Below are 12,402 nucleotides of genomic sequence, written 5' to 3'. Positions count from 1 at the left end.
GGTTTAGCAAGATGGATTGTGTTGCCAGTAGAAACATGGAAATGGCCTTAATATTCTTGCTGCGGGAAACGTGGAGTACTTGGGAGGTTGGAACGTTAAAAGACAAACCGGAAGAAAGAGGGGAACACGCTGGAGTCGTTAGTCTAAAGGGTATGTAAATTAGTTTAATCACTGGTAAGAATTTCTGGAAAACACCCTGTCTTTTTACCTGTCTATGCAAATTCCTAGTGTGCCAGCAGATGGCTATGGAGGTATATCTATGACAAAATTCACTGATCAGTACTTGAAATAAAATCGTCCAAATCATGAATGCATCAATCCAAAGCTGAATGGTAACAAGCCGATTCTGCAAATGGCCATCACGGAAAGAGGCATAACGCAGAGAGGCATAACGCAAGTAGGCATGACGCAAAGACGCATAACGCAAATGGCCATAGCGCAAAAAGGATAACTCGATGAGGCATAACGCGGAGGCATATCTTAAACAGGAAGAAAAAGTTCGATAGCGATTATATGTTCTTTCCCTTCAACAATCAATTGACCTTTTTTTGGAGCTGAAATTATTTACGGAGGACACAGCTATTCTCCATTCTTCAAAGGGCCTTTGCATTATGCTTCTGCGTTATGGCCATCTTACGTTATGCTTTGCTGCGTTATGCCTCTTTGCGTTATTCCTCTTTACGTTATGGATGTTTGCGTCATGGCTGTTTACGTTATGCCTCTGCGTGACGCATTTTTGCGTTATGACTCTCTGCCTTATGTCTCTTTCCGTGATGGCCATTTGCAGAATCGGCTTGTTGCCATTCAGTCTTGGATTGATGCATTCATGATTTCGACGATTTTATTTCAAATTTTGTCATAGATATGCCTCCATAGATGGCAGGTATGGCCAGCCGATGCATAGTTCAATGCAAAATCATACCACTTTGTCTAGTCAACTGCTTTTACACTCTTCAGCTATTTTTGCTGTTAGAATTACCGTCCTCGGTTGGTGTGATAGTTTGTGCCACTTTTCTTAGGGCCGTTCAGTGTAGTGTAACTTATTCATCCCACAATGCTTACTTTATCCTAAAGATCGGGTATAGCCATTGAAATTCAACTAAAGATGATGTACGTCTGATTAAGACGACACGCTTCGTGACACTTTGTCCATGTCAGCCCAGTGTTTGCCGAGAACGATGGTCATAATAAAAAATCACTAAATCTTGATCGACCAAAATGTTTGACGTTCATGGGATCTGTTATACAAGAATTTCATAACTGGTGGAGACTGGCGCATGCGCAGCCCAAATGCATGACATATTGGAGCCAGTGGCGAAACCTCTGGGGACATTGTCAAAGGATTGACCAGGACAGTAAACTCCGAGATTTCGAGCCGCCGCTCTCTTATAACATCCCCCAGCTCCCGAGACTGCTTTCAGATATGCCTTCCCCTGCCCCCCCCCCCCCCCCCTAACCAGGCAGCGAGGAAGCGATTATGTGGGAACATATATCATGCGAGACAGATCCCATTCCCGCAGCGTAGCATAGTTATGTTTGCATGGGAATGTGCATTTGCGCAAACATGTTAACGGGTAAAATGGAAATGAAGAGTAGAGCGTTTTCACTCACGTGACCAGCAGCCATATTAGATTACCGATACAAAAGAACGTTTTGGCATAAAAATAGAGTTCAATTCCCGGAAGATTAGCTTGGTACACAAACATGGCCGCCATTCCTATGTTTTGGAACACCAAAATGGCCGCCGTGACGTCATGTGAATACGCTCTATAACATACGAATGATAGTAATAAATGACACCAAGTCTCTTTTTACAAAACTACTATTTAAAGGCCATAATATAAAGTACTGTTACATTGGACTGAGCTCATTTTGATTCGATGAATGACTTAATTCGTTAAAATGTTTCATTGCAAAATTCTAAATTACGGGGACACTGATGAGGTCCCTTATTTTCGTATTTTCGTATTATAAAAAAAAGCGTAAAAAGAAACGGTTGACAACTTTCTACAGCTTGTCTACTTTTACAAAAATATTTCTAAAAATATCCTTTTTAATGTTGACGATACGTTATCTTCTTTCGTGCTTGGCCTTTTGCTTAAACTTGTTCCTTAAATATTTTTCTGCAATCAATGCTAATAAATAATACCGGGTACAAAACAAACTGAAAAGTGTTTTTAAATGGTAAGCGGTCGAATGTTAGTGTTATTCACAAGTCTATTTTTTGGGTTTCTTTTTAGCTGGTGATTTGCCCATGGCGGATTGTAGTTTTCTCTCTGCTTGTTGCTTTCTTTCGCTCTCTGGTTTGCTGGCGTGTTGTTCTAACTGCGTTTGCTTTTCTTCCAGTCTCCTCTTAAACAAGTTTAGCCTTTCCAAGCAGTTACTCTTCTGCAGTTCAATGGATCCAAGAGAAGCCTTTGCAGTGGTGATCTTGGTGGTGGTTTCACGAACAGCACTCTTGTGTTGCGCTTGCTCAGGGCTGCCTTCAGCTGACTCCCTCAGGAGGTCTGTCTGAGAGAGAAGCTCTTGCTCAAGTTCCCGCAGGTTGGTGCTGATATCAATAGACTGACGGGAGACCTGAGCAAATTCTTGGTTCAAGGCGTCCACAGTGTCCTCCATATCATCTACTTGAACCTGCAAAGTCATTGTTTTCAGTTAAATTTCAAGGTGAAAGGGGAAGAAACTTCATTTTGCTGGACACCTTTTCCCTCCAGTCTGGCAAAGAAGTTAAATTGACCGACCAACAAATGTCATCACTGACGCAAGTAAACATGAAAATATCGGCGTTTTTCTTATAGACAACACAACCTCACACTAAACCGAAGCCTCCTACGTAGTTATTGGAGAAATTTTACAATCACATTAACCTGAAACGGCTGAATAAAATGAAAAACCTTTCCTGTCAAATTTTGCAAGTTTTAATGAAGCCGTTTTGTTAGTCAACATGGCGTCAACGTACGTTCATGAAGAAAATTGCGATAAGGTGTCAGTTTTGAACGATCTGCAACCATGCCACCTAGTTTTCCCTCGTTTGACTTAACGCAAAATAGTTTTTGGCTTCTTTATTTCCGCAAACAACTTGTTATGTCAAACAAAATTGAGAAGAAAATTCCACGAATACGTTAAACGGGAACCGGGAAATCATGGTCACGTGGTCACTTTTGCCGTTCTTTTATGCTCGTCAAGTAATCTTCCCTTGACAATGTGAGGGAAGAACGCGTGAGAAATGCCTGTCCGTGGAAGGACAAATCAACTAAGGTACCACAGGCATGGCGCGTCATTTACAAGCACGTACTCGCGGCTATGTGGAGGGCAAAATCACGTTTTTTAATGGAAGACTCGTTTAAAAAAAAAACTTGTGAAAAAATCGAGAATAACTGAAAAGGAGCCTAATGGTGTGTTTATGTGTAAAGGGTTAATATTAAATAAAATTTCATGAGGCCTAACCGTAACTGTAACAATTAGAGGATCGAGCTTCATACGAAAAAGGAGAAAAAGAGAAGAAAGAACTGCACTGCTCAATCCTGCTCTGAGTAGGTGACTTGTTAGATTTGTCTTTGGTGGCCCCGAATTTGTCTCCCTTTTTCGTAAATAATTGGTTTGGTCCTGTCAGCTGGGGTTACATGTACCAGCATTCTTATGTAGGAGGCACTCGTATTAAACTAAGTTATTTTTAATGATTTTCACAGGCTATGGTGTATCTGAAACTTGAAGCGACATACCTGAAGGAAAGTCTTGTAAAGGTCCTCATCTTGCTTTGGCCTAACCGAGGGTGATTTTTCAGATATGGGCAAACCTGTGGCAGTGCGTGATGTGGCCATGACGCGGGCAATCTGCCGTGACATTAAATTCCCACGTGACTGCACGTAGCGTGACATCGGCCTTTCTTTCGCTTGTGCACCTTGGAGTTCCTGTAGTCTCTTGTCGATAAACTCGTCCGTTCCTTGCAAGCGTGCTTCAGTGGCCTTATCTTCAACGTCACCCAGAAAAGATCGTAGCTTGGATTCCACTGCAAAATTGCTGTATTTAGTCAATCGCTCTACGATGCCTTCATTTGTAAAATGGACGCCGTCTTTGTTTGCTCCACGGAGTAACTTTGCATCTAACAGTCCTTCAACCACATTCGATTTGTCAGCTTCAGTGTGAGCGTCACCAAATACAGACTCCAACAACATCCGGCTGGCATTCTCCAAATCGTCATCTAACGGGAGTGAAGACAACGTGCGCGCAAGCGCAGAGGAACGCCGGTAACGCGCAAAGAACAAGTCATCGCACAACACTGCGAGGGCGTGATGGAACTCCTTTAAGAAGCCCGGATGGGAGTCGTCCCGTAAGTCACCGCAAGCGATGTGTGACAGACAATGAACCAGGACCAATACGAACTCTCCAACGTTATCCATCCTCTCAGCACGCACGTACAGAATACGGTTGTTAGCGTCGTAGAAAAAGGAGTTGCGATACGCGTTTCTCTGGAGATGTGTATTAGCGGGCAGTTTGTCAGCAAGCAGAAGGGTGACTGGAAGATGGTGACAGTGCACCGCTAACAAGTCAACAATGAAGGAACCAAACTTGTAGGTAACAAAAGCGCGGGCAGTAAGTGTGTTCAGATCAACAGGTACAAGCTCATCATCATCTCCCCACAGCGTGTCGTCCTTAATGTCAATGTAACCTTCACCAGGAGCTGAAACAAAGAAAGATCATTTAATGGTCCTACAACGAAATGCTACTAAGGGTAGGAGCGGAACGAATTATTGGAGCATAATACTTTTACACGTCGCTGTTTTTATCTAAACAGCTAGAGTGGTTTTCTCTTACCCCGCACCCGCACATCATTGGTCAACATTAGTAATTCTACGAAAACTTAACTCGGCTTTGTTCCTCGTGAAAGTCAACGTTATTGAGCTCTACCGTGACTTTAGGTATAATATCGAAAGACAAAGAGTACTTATAAACCAAAACGATGTTCTTACTTTTTACATTCCAACAAAGAACAATCCTCACCTGGAGTGCTGTAAGTCGCTCCACCCTTGCCAGCGCTGCTGCTCAGCAGAGATTTAATGCCTTCAATCTTCTGATACAGAGGTGATGACAGCAACAATGAAGCCAGTTCACCTTCACTTAATGGCGCTGCTAATCGATAGCTATCCGGCATCCTTAACGCTTGCGGCGGAGGTGGTGGTGCCGCTTCGGATTCGATGGTAGCAGACACGAGGTTGTCTACGTGGATACTCTCTTTCAAAGCCAGCACCTCTTCTGCTTGTGCTCTATCTCGCTCGGATTGGACTTTTTCTTCGAATTCCCTCTTCTCTTCTTCGTTTCGCACCGTCAGCTCCTCCACCTAAAAAAATTATAGCAAACAAAAAACATCATTTGTAATTTGTTTGTAAAATAACTTAGTCTTATAAGTTACCTATATATCTCGGGCTTGTTTTAGAACCTTTTTCTCTCTTGTGTACGATTGGCTAATTTGCCGTTGTCGATAATAGTCTCGACAACGCTGTAAGCGTCATGCTCGCATCAATGTAATAGCCAATCAGAAGCACCCATTTTGGGAAATAAACCAATCATATTGCGAGAAAGTTACAGACAACGCTTGCTCTTTCTTTGTGTCATGATTTTAGTCACGCTCTGAGATAAAAACTTTCTTTGGCGGTGAATATTGTGGTAAAAAACAAATCAAAAGTGGTTCAGCGTTGTCTGTACTCTTATCGACAACGATATTGGTCTTCACAGTGGTCAAAATTTGTTGTGGACTCACGAGGCACAGCCGTGTTAATTGGATTTTCCTTTGGTGTCAAGAGACAATTAGTTTCCTCCTTCAAGTCGGGTTTCTTCACAGTAATCTCAATGTTTTCTTTCTATACATGGGCCCAAAAGTAGTTCACCTTAAATATCGACGTGTTAACGAAAACGTCCATCCATTTGTCCTTCCCTTTAAGCTTTTTGGCATCAAATTTGTGACTGTTTAAGAAGAAAGTAACGGAAGAATACCTTTGCGAGACGTTTAGCTTCGCGTCGTTTCTTCAGTCTTTCCTCAAGTGAGCTCTGCATTCTCATTCTATCCGCATCCATCTTATTCATCAGTTTCGCCAAGTCTTTACTGTGTTCTTTCAAAATCGCCTCCTGTTCCTCCTTTGGAGCTCCCTGTTTGCTCATTTTCTCGATTTCTTGCTTCACTTTGGCTTTTTTCTCTTTCAGCAGTGCCTCTTTCCGTGCGTTCAGAGCAAGGATCGCCTTTTCGTTCTTCTTTTGTTCCAGTTCGGCTTCTTCTTCCAGTTGTTTGTCGAATGTCGAGAGTTCCTCTTGCAATTTACGTTCCTGTTCAGCTTCAAACGCTACAACACAACAAATTGTATTGTTAGAATGCACAGACAAACAACTTAAAGCCTTTCAGATTCTGGACACGTTTAATTAAACCAGGTTTAACAAAATAAAAATGAGCAACGGAAGGCTGAAAGACTGAATTTTACGTAGGGTTCATGAAAGTTCTAATGTGTTTCTTCATTGTGTTGAATTTGGAGTCTACATTATGTCAAGTAGTAACTTGTATGAAGAAAACAATTTTAAACCATGTTTAACTAAACGGATTTTAAACGTTTTTAAGCTTTGGTGTGAATGCGGTATTGAGACTGCTATATGACCTGTATTTCTTTTGTTATCATAGCTGGGTGCATAGACCTCTTTCATAATGGCGGCCAAATAAAATATGCCTTTGTTTAATGCTAAAAACCCTTTCTAGCCTCGCTACGATGAGCAATTTCGAGAAAATTTTCTTTCAAAATGAGGGCAGTAGGTCTAATTAACATAAAGACAGAAGAATGTAACAGTGGTCGCCATTTATGAAAGTGGTCTATTGTTTCTGTTGTATCATCTATTGTTTTGTTGTCCAATCACAGACCGTGTCTGGAAAGCTGCAGAACCAGAGACCACCACAGAGCAGAACTTCGTAAGAATTTTTTTTCATGGAGTAAGGGTTGAAAATTCAGATTTCGTTTGCAGTTTGGTATTTTTAAGTACGCCTCTGGAAGAATACTCAGAGCCAACACACCTTCGTTCTCTTGTCTGAGTTTCTCTTCATTTTCTAATCTTTGCTCATCTAGTTTCTGTTTAACTACTTCAAGTTCTCGTGCAGCTGCCAATGCTTTCTCAACTGATCGTCTGTATTCCTCAGCCTGTTCTGGAGTCAACTCATTCAATGCGTCGGCATATTCCTGAGGGAGGAGAGGGACAGATATTGTACTCACTTGCCCCGACTTTGACGTCTTTTATGTTTAACAAAGTAATACGCACAATCCAAAGCATCAACGGCATCTAACCATGTATGGTCAAACACGTAACGTTTTTCCCCAGGAATAACGATATAGGGAAAACCGTCCTTGCTAAATTACGCGATGATGAGAAAGGTTACTTTTCCATTTTTTTATTACTTCGTCTCGTTGGGAGGGGTTTGAACACAAGGCCGACCTTTTTTTTTGTTTTGCTCAAAAGAAAGCTCTTTGGATTGTATTCGTACAGGTTACTGCAATTATGAAAGCTTAGCCGAATCTGAAACATTTGCCAGATTATAAGCAACAAAGTTAATTCCAAGTTTTGAGGACACGATGCACAGAAATCATAACTAGACCGATCTAAATCTTTACGTTCTCATTATATTTTGTGTACATCATATGTCAGACTGAGTTACGTCACATGAATTTTCTAATACAATTCACATCGACGAGAACGACTCCAAGGAACTCCATTCAAGGGCACAGAAGAATTCAAGGGGAAGAATTAGTACAAACCTGGTAATGTTTTTCCTTAAGCTCCAGCTTGGCGCGAGCAAAGCGTATTTCCCAGTCAGATACTACACCATGTTGAATTTGCTTGCGTTGCTCCGCGTGTTTCTTGTCCTGTGAGCTCTGCCGCAAATGTTGTTGATTCAACAACTGAGCGCGTTTCTGTTGCAAGTCTTCTGGACTTAACTGTTGTTTCTCAAGTTCTTTCAGCTCTTTCTCGTGACGCGCGCGCAGCTCATCGCTCTCCTGGACGTGTCTTTCTTCCATCTTCGCGAGGGCTTCGTCCACCGCGACTTTTCTCTCCTCTTGGAACATGCGCTCTAAATCCTTTAGTTCTTGGCTTTGACGCTTTTCAAGAACCTATTCATCAATAAAAACATTTGTTACTGTTGGTTGTCGTTGTTGAACGACAACAGATGCAACTCATACAAAACAGATTTGCCCTTACCTTTCTTATGACAAATTCAGCCGCTTCCGAACCATTCTCCCTTATTCCTTCAATCATAGCTTGCTTTTCAGCTTGCTTAATCTGCCATACAAGATTGCAACGTTTCCTCTTAGTAAAATGAACACTTTTCTTATTACCCACAAAGTTTCGCCTAATAATCACAGAAGAGGCAACAGGCTTCGCAAGGTCATTTGGGCGTCTGCTACATCCTTTTATATCAACGCTATGTCGTCGTGCTTTATCCACGAGAGCCAAAACAATCCTCACCAAGGCTAAAGTTGATTCTACATTATATTTCACACGACTTTACAATTAAATGCCTTACGTTGTCTGAGCGCACTTCAGTCAGTTCTTTCTGTTGCTCCAAAAGTTCCTTAGCCATTTCTCGTTCTTGCTTTCGTTTCTGCGCATCTTGTTTCCGCTTCTTTCTATCCAGGAGTTTTTGATGCAGATTAGCTCGTTGTCGCTGTTTCTCTACATCCATCTTTTCCATTATTTCATCGAGTTCTTGCTGGTGGGCGGCTAGAAGCTATAGAGAAAAAATGGTGAAAACACACTATAAATTAATCTGAAAACCTATACAATTTCCATCTGGTTGAAGTTAACTGCACACTAACTGTGACTTGTCTGAGAAAAAAATGGTCAACAACAGCCGTTTCGGACAGGAATTGACCGAGGCAGAAATGGATGCTTTAGTTGACAATACATGGAAGAGTTGTTGATCCTGGACTTTTCAATAAAACAATTATTCTACTCGGCCTTGCTGGGGTATAAAATGATTATAACCTATCACTTCATATCCAGCGCGCCCTCGTGGAATAATTGTTAAATAACAGGCAAAGAAATCTTTTCGTTTTGGGAAAACGCAAATTTTAGTCTAAGTTTTGAGGTTTGCCGCCCTAAACGCGAAGCCCAGATGGGATTATAATCCACAGCATCTGGGACCTGATTTTTAAAGAAGGGCTATTCGTTAAAATCGGCACAACAATTCCGTGATTACGCGATCAATTACCTTCTGCACCTCCTCAGGTGACATATCCTTTGATCTAGCCGCCAGTTCCGCGGCCTGTCTGTCCTTCAACTCTCTTAGTCGCCTTCCTTTTTCAGCTTCCAGCAGTTCCACAGCTTGATCCTCTTCTGCTACCAATTCGCGTTCAAGCTTTTCGTTCATCTTGCGCGTGTCCTCCTCGTGTCTCTCGCGCATGTCTGCTAATGTGCGCTCCTGCTCATTACGTAATGCCTGCAATCGACACATTGATATCAAGTCGTAAATAAGATGACACAAAATCAATTATAAATGCGTGGTGTTTTTTCATGGTATTCCAAACTTCAAATAGAGCAAGTTTCAATCGAGTGTCGTAAAACCAAAATCAAAGTAATTACTTTGGCCAATTAAAAGGGACGGAGACAATCCAGTAAACCAATCAAAACTCGAAGTAATTACACGTGGCCAACAAAATGCGCGGGAAAATGTGCTCGCGCGAGCCATGATTGGTATTGGTTTCACTTCTGATTGGTTGAAAAAATGGCGCGAGAACTTTGAACCAATCAGTGAGTGAAGTAATGCAAAACCAGAGCAATGCGCTAATTAATTTCGACACTCAATTGAAAACCGCTCTAATTAACCTGAAGGGAAATGGAAGTAAATTTGCAAAACGGAGTTATCATTATTATTTTTGGAATGGGGGGGGGGGGGGGGGAGGGGGGGAAGGGGGTTGGTGAACGGGAGAGGTCAACATTATAACACTTCATGCTTCCCCTTCCACTAATTCCTAGGTGTTAAAAGGTTATCATGCAACTGTTCTTATTTCATTGACATTGCATTAGACATTGCAGTAGTTTTCCAACAGGCTACCGACCCCCCCCCCCCCAAAAAAAAAGGACCCACTTTTACCCTTCCCACCTTTCGCCGTAATTCTTTCTTCCAACTTAACGCCTCTAACATAATGACGATCTTTGGATTCAGGTACACTCGTAGTCGATCTCGCCCTTAAATCAAAAAGTCGTTAATGACTACTGCAAGTTCCAACCTCTTCTTCTGCTGTTTCACGTGGAATTATGATTTCAGGCACGATCACATGATCTGCATCCACTGGCCTATTAGCCGCGATGGCCTGGCTCTGTTCCTCAAGTATCCGCTGAGCAGCAGATTCCTCTGACTGTCGGCGTGCCTCCTCCTGCCGGCGTGCTCGTCGGGCAGCAAGCTTGGCCTGTCAAGGAGAAAAGAGACCACAGGTTGGGAATTGGAAATGACAGCGAAATAACCAAAAATACAATGTCTGACAGTTACCTTAGTATCTTCCAAGGATTTCTGTTTTCGCTGTTCCAAGTTTTCTTGCAAAGCCTCGTTGTCCTTCCTAAACTGATCCATAATTTGCTGCTGCAGAACTGCATCAAGATTATCTCTTGTAACCTGAATTAGAAAATACAATAGTTTTCAAATGACTGTCGAAATTAATTACGCCATTGCAATTGCTACGCTTCGTGATTGGTTTACAAATCTGGCGCCAGTTCATTAACCAATGAAAAGGAAAACCAAAAGCAATCGCATCCACTGAAACGCGCAATTTTTCCCGGGCTTTGAGCAAGTTACATGGAACTGCTACGAATTTGGATTGGTGATTACTTTGGTATTTATCTTACGACACTCAATTGAAAGATGCTACAAGGATCGCCTGGCTAAACATAGCCAATCATTACTTGTCAGTTTGCGATAGGAATCGGCTTAAAGTAAAGGAGAAAAGCCGAAACTAATGATAATGGTAGGAAAAAGCCGATGAACCTGGTAAAGGAACAGTAAAAGGACCAAGCCACAAAAAGGCATTGTACTTTCCATACAGTAGGTTGCCAAGTGACAATTAATTAGTTTACAGTAAATGGTTATTCGTAACCGAGCTACATTCTAAAGGTTATGTTACTTAAAGTGCACCCCAAAATATTTTTTTGGCCAAAATAAATCTTTGCACCTGGCCATTTTTTTCCTTTTTCTAACAAATCCTGCCATTTTATAGGCTTCGAAAGTTGCGAAAATCCAAGCATCTTTTGTTCACGACCGAGTCAGAAGGGGAGCGGGTCTATTCCCGCTTTGACGTCACATACTGATTTACATTGCATTAACTCTTTGTAAAATGCATGCAAAGTAGATTGTGACGTCAAAGCAGGAATAGACCCACTCCCCTTCTTCCTTCCTATAAAATGGCAGGATTTGTTAGAAAAAGGAAAAAATGGCCGCAATGCGTTTCGAACAGGTGCAAAGATTTATTTTAGCGAGAAAAATATTTTGGGGTTTGGTGCAATTTAAGGTTAATTATACAAACACTTTGAAAAGTTCAAAAATGCAACAAAAAACCAAACTTATAGAGTAAAATTGTTTCAAGCAATCTTACTTTCTCCAAAAGAGCTCTGTAGGCTTGCTGTACATTTTCTGTGTGTTCTTCATTGAGTTTCTTGATAATCTCTGAGGTGTGACGCGCTTCATCTGCTTCCAAACTGGCTTCCAACGCAGCTGTCTCGTTTTCCTGTAGCTTCAGTAATGATTCCACATCACCGCCCTCACTGATAACCTGCAAAAATGACGTGATATGTTGAGAATCTGTTGCATAATAACTGTTAAAAACAAAAATTATTTATTTTTTATTAATTCACCAAAAAGTTATTGGGATGGCAGTTATTTTGAGACGACACAAAATGTAAATTAAACCCTTAATAATTGTCCCTTTCTCGCGTCGAGCTTTTTAGCGTGCGGGAGCCAATTTTTGCATGCTTTACTATACCCGAAGAAAATAGCACATTAATAACGTGCTTATTAGTTGTTAGGTAGGATTTTGCTGCACTGTAATGTAAAACCATTAACTTTTACCTTAGCTTTCTCAAGCTCCTGTTGCTCTTTCAGTTTTCTCATTCTTTCTCTCTTTCTTTGTGCAAGTTTGTCCTTAATCAAAGCTGTCTGCTGCGCTCGCTGTTGAGCTAGTTCGCGTGACATCTTTTCCTCCAATTCCATTTGCTCTCTCTTGATTTGCTCCGCTTGATCAGCGTGCAGAGACCCTGAAGTTACCAAGTCATCCTGTAATCAAACAGGAAAAACTGGTTGAATATTGAGTTGGCTGTAAGACCTGATCCGGGTTGCTTGAAACATGGTTAGCGCTAACCTGGGTACGAGCAACCGGTCCCTGATCG

The 12,402-nt window shown here is 41.6% G+C and overlaps 1 protein-coding gene across 1 annotated transcript in view; it reads right to left on the bottom strand.

The window, feature by feature from the left end:
• Positions 1 to 1,806: 1,806 nt before the first annotated feature.
• The window catches only part of LOC137983626 (uncharacterized), a 110,693-nt gene continuing 100,097 nt past the window's right edge, over positions 1,807 to 12,402 (bottom strand). The window contains exons 75-87 of the mRNA XM_068830775.1: positions 12,086 to 12,289; positions 11,613 to 11,789; positions 10,517 to 10,639; positions 10,257 to 10,436; positions 9,239 to 9,466; positions 8,552 to 8,755; positions 8,227 to 8,307; positions 7,785 to 8,138; positions 7,049 to 7,211; positions 5,992 to 6,335; positions 5,002 to 5,338; positions 3,723 to 4,681; positions 1,807 to 2,634 (exon numbers count right to left, since the gene is read on the bottom strand). Coding sequence (XP_068686876.1) covers positions 2,218 to 2,634; positions 3,723 to 4,681; positions 5,002 to 5,338; positions 5,992 to 6,335; positions 7,049 to 7,211; positions 7,785 to 8,138; positions 8,227 to 8,307; positions 8,552 to 8,755; positions 9,239 to 9,466; positions 10,257 to 10,436; positions 10,517 to 10,639; positions 11,613 to 11,789; positions 12,086 to 12,289 — 3,771 coding nt within the window. The 3' untranslated portion in view covers positions 1,807 to 2,217. The remainder of the gene's footprint in view (positions 2,635 to 3,722; positions 4,682 to 5,001; positions 5,339 to 5,991; positions 6,336 to 7,048; positions 7,212 to 7,784; positions 8,139 to 8,226; positions 8,308 to 8,551; positions 8,756 to 9,238; positions 9,467 to 10,256; positions 10,437 to 10,516; positions 10,640 to 11,612; positions 11,790 to 12,085; positions 12,290 to 12,402) is intronic.

Source organism: Montipora foliosa, chromosome 13, assembly GCF_036669935.1.
Source record: "Montipora foliosa isolate CH-2021 chromosome 13, ASM3666993v2, whole genome shotgun sequence".
NCBI classification, from domain to species: Eukaryota; Metazoa; Cnidaria; class Anthozoa; order Scleractinia; family Acroporidae; genus Montipora; species Montipora foliosa.
The sequence above is the reverse complement of the archived record's forward strand: the minus strand, read 5'-3'. Positions and strand labels throughout refer to the sequence as shown.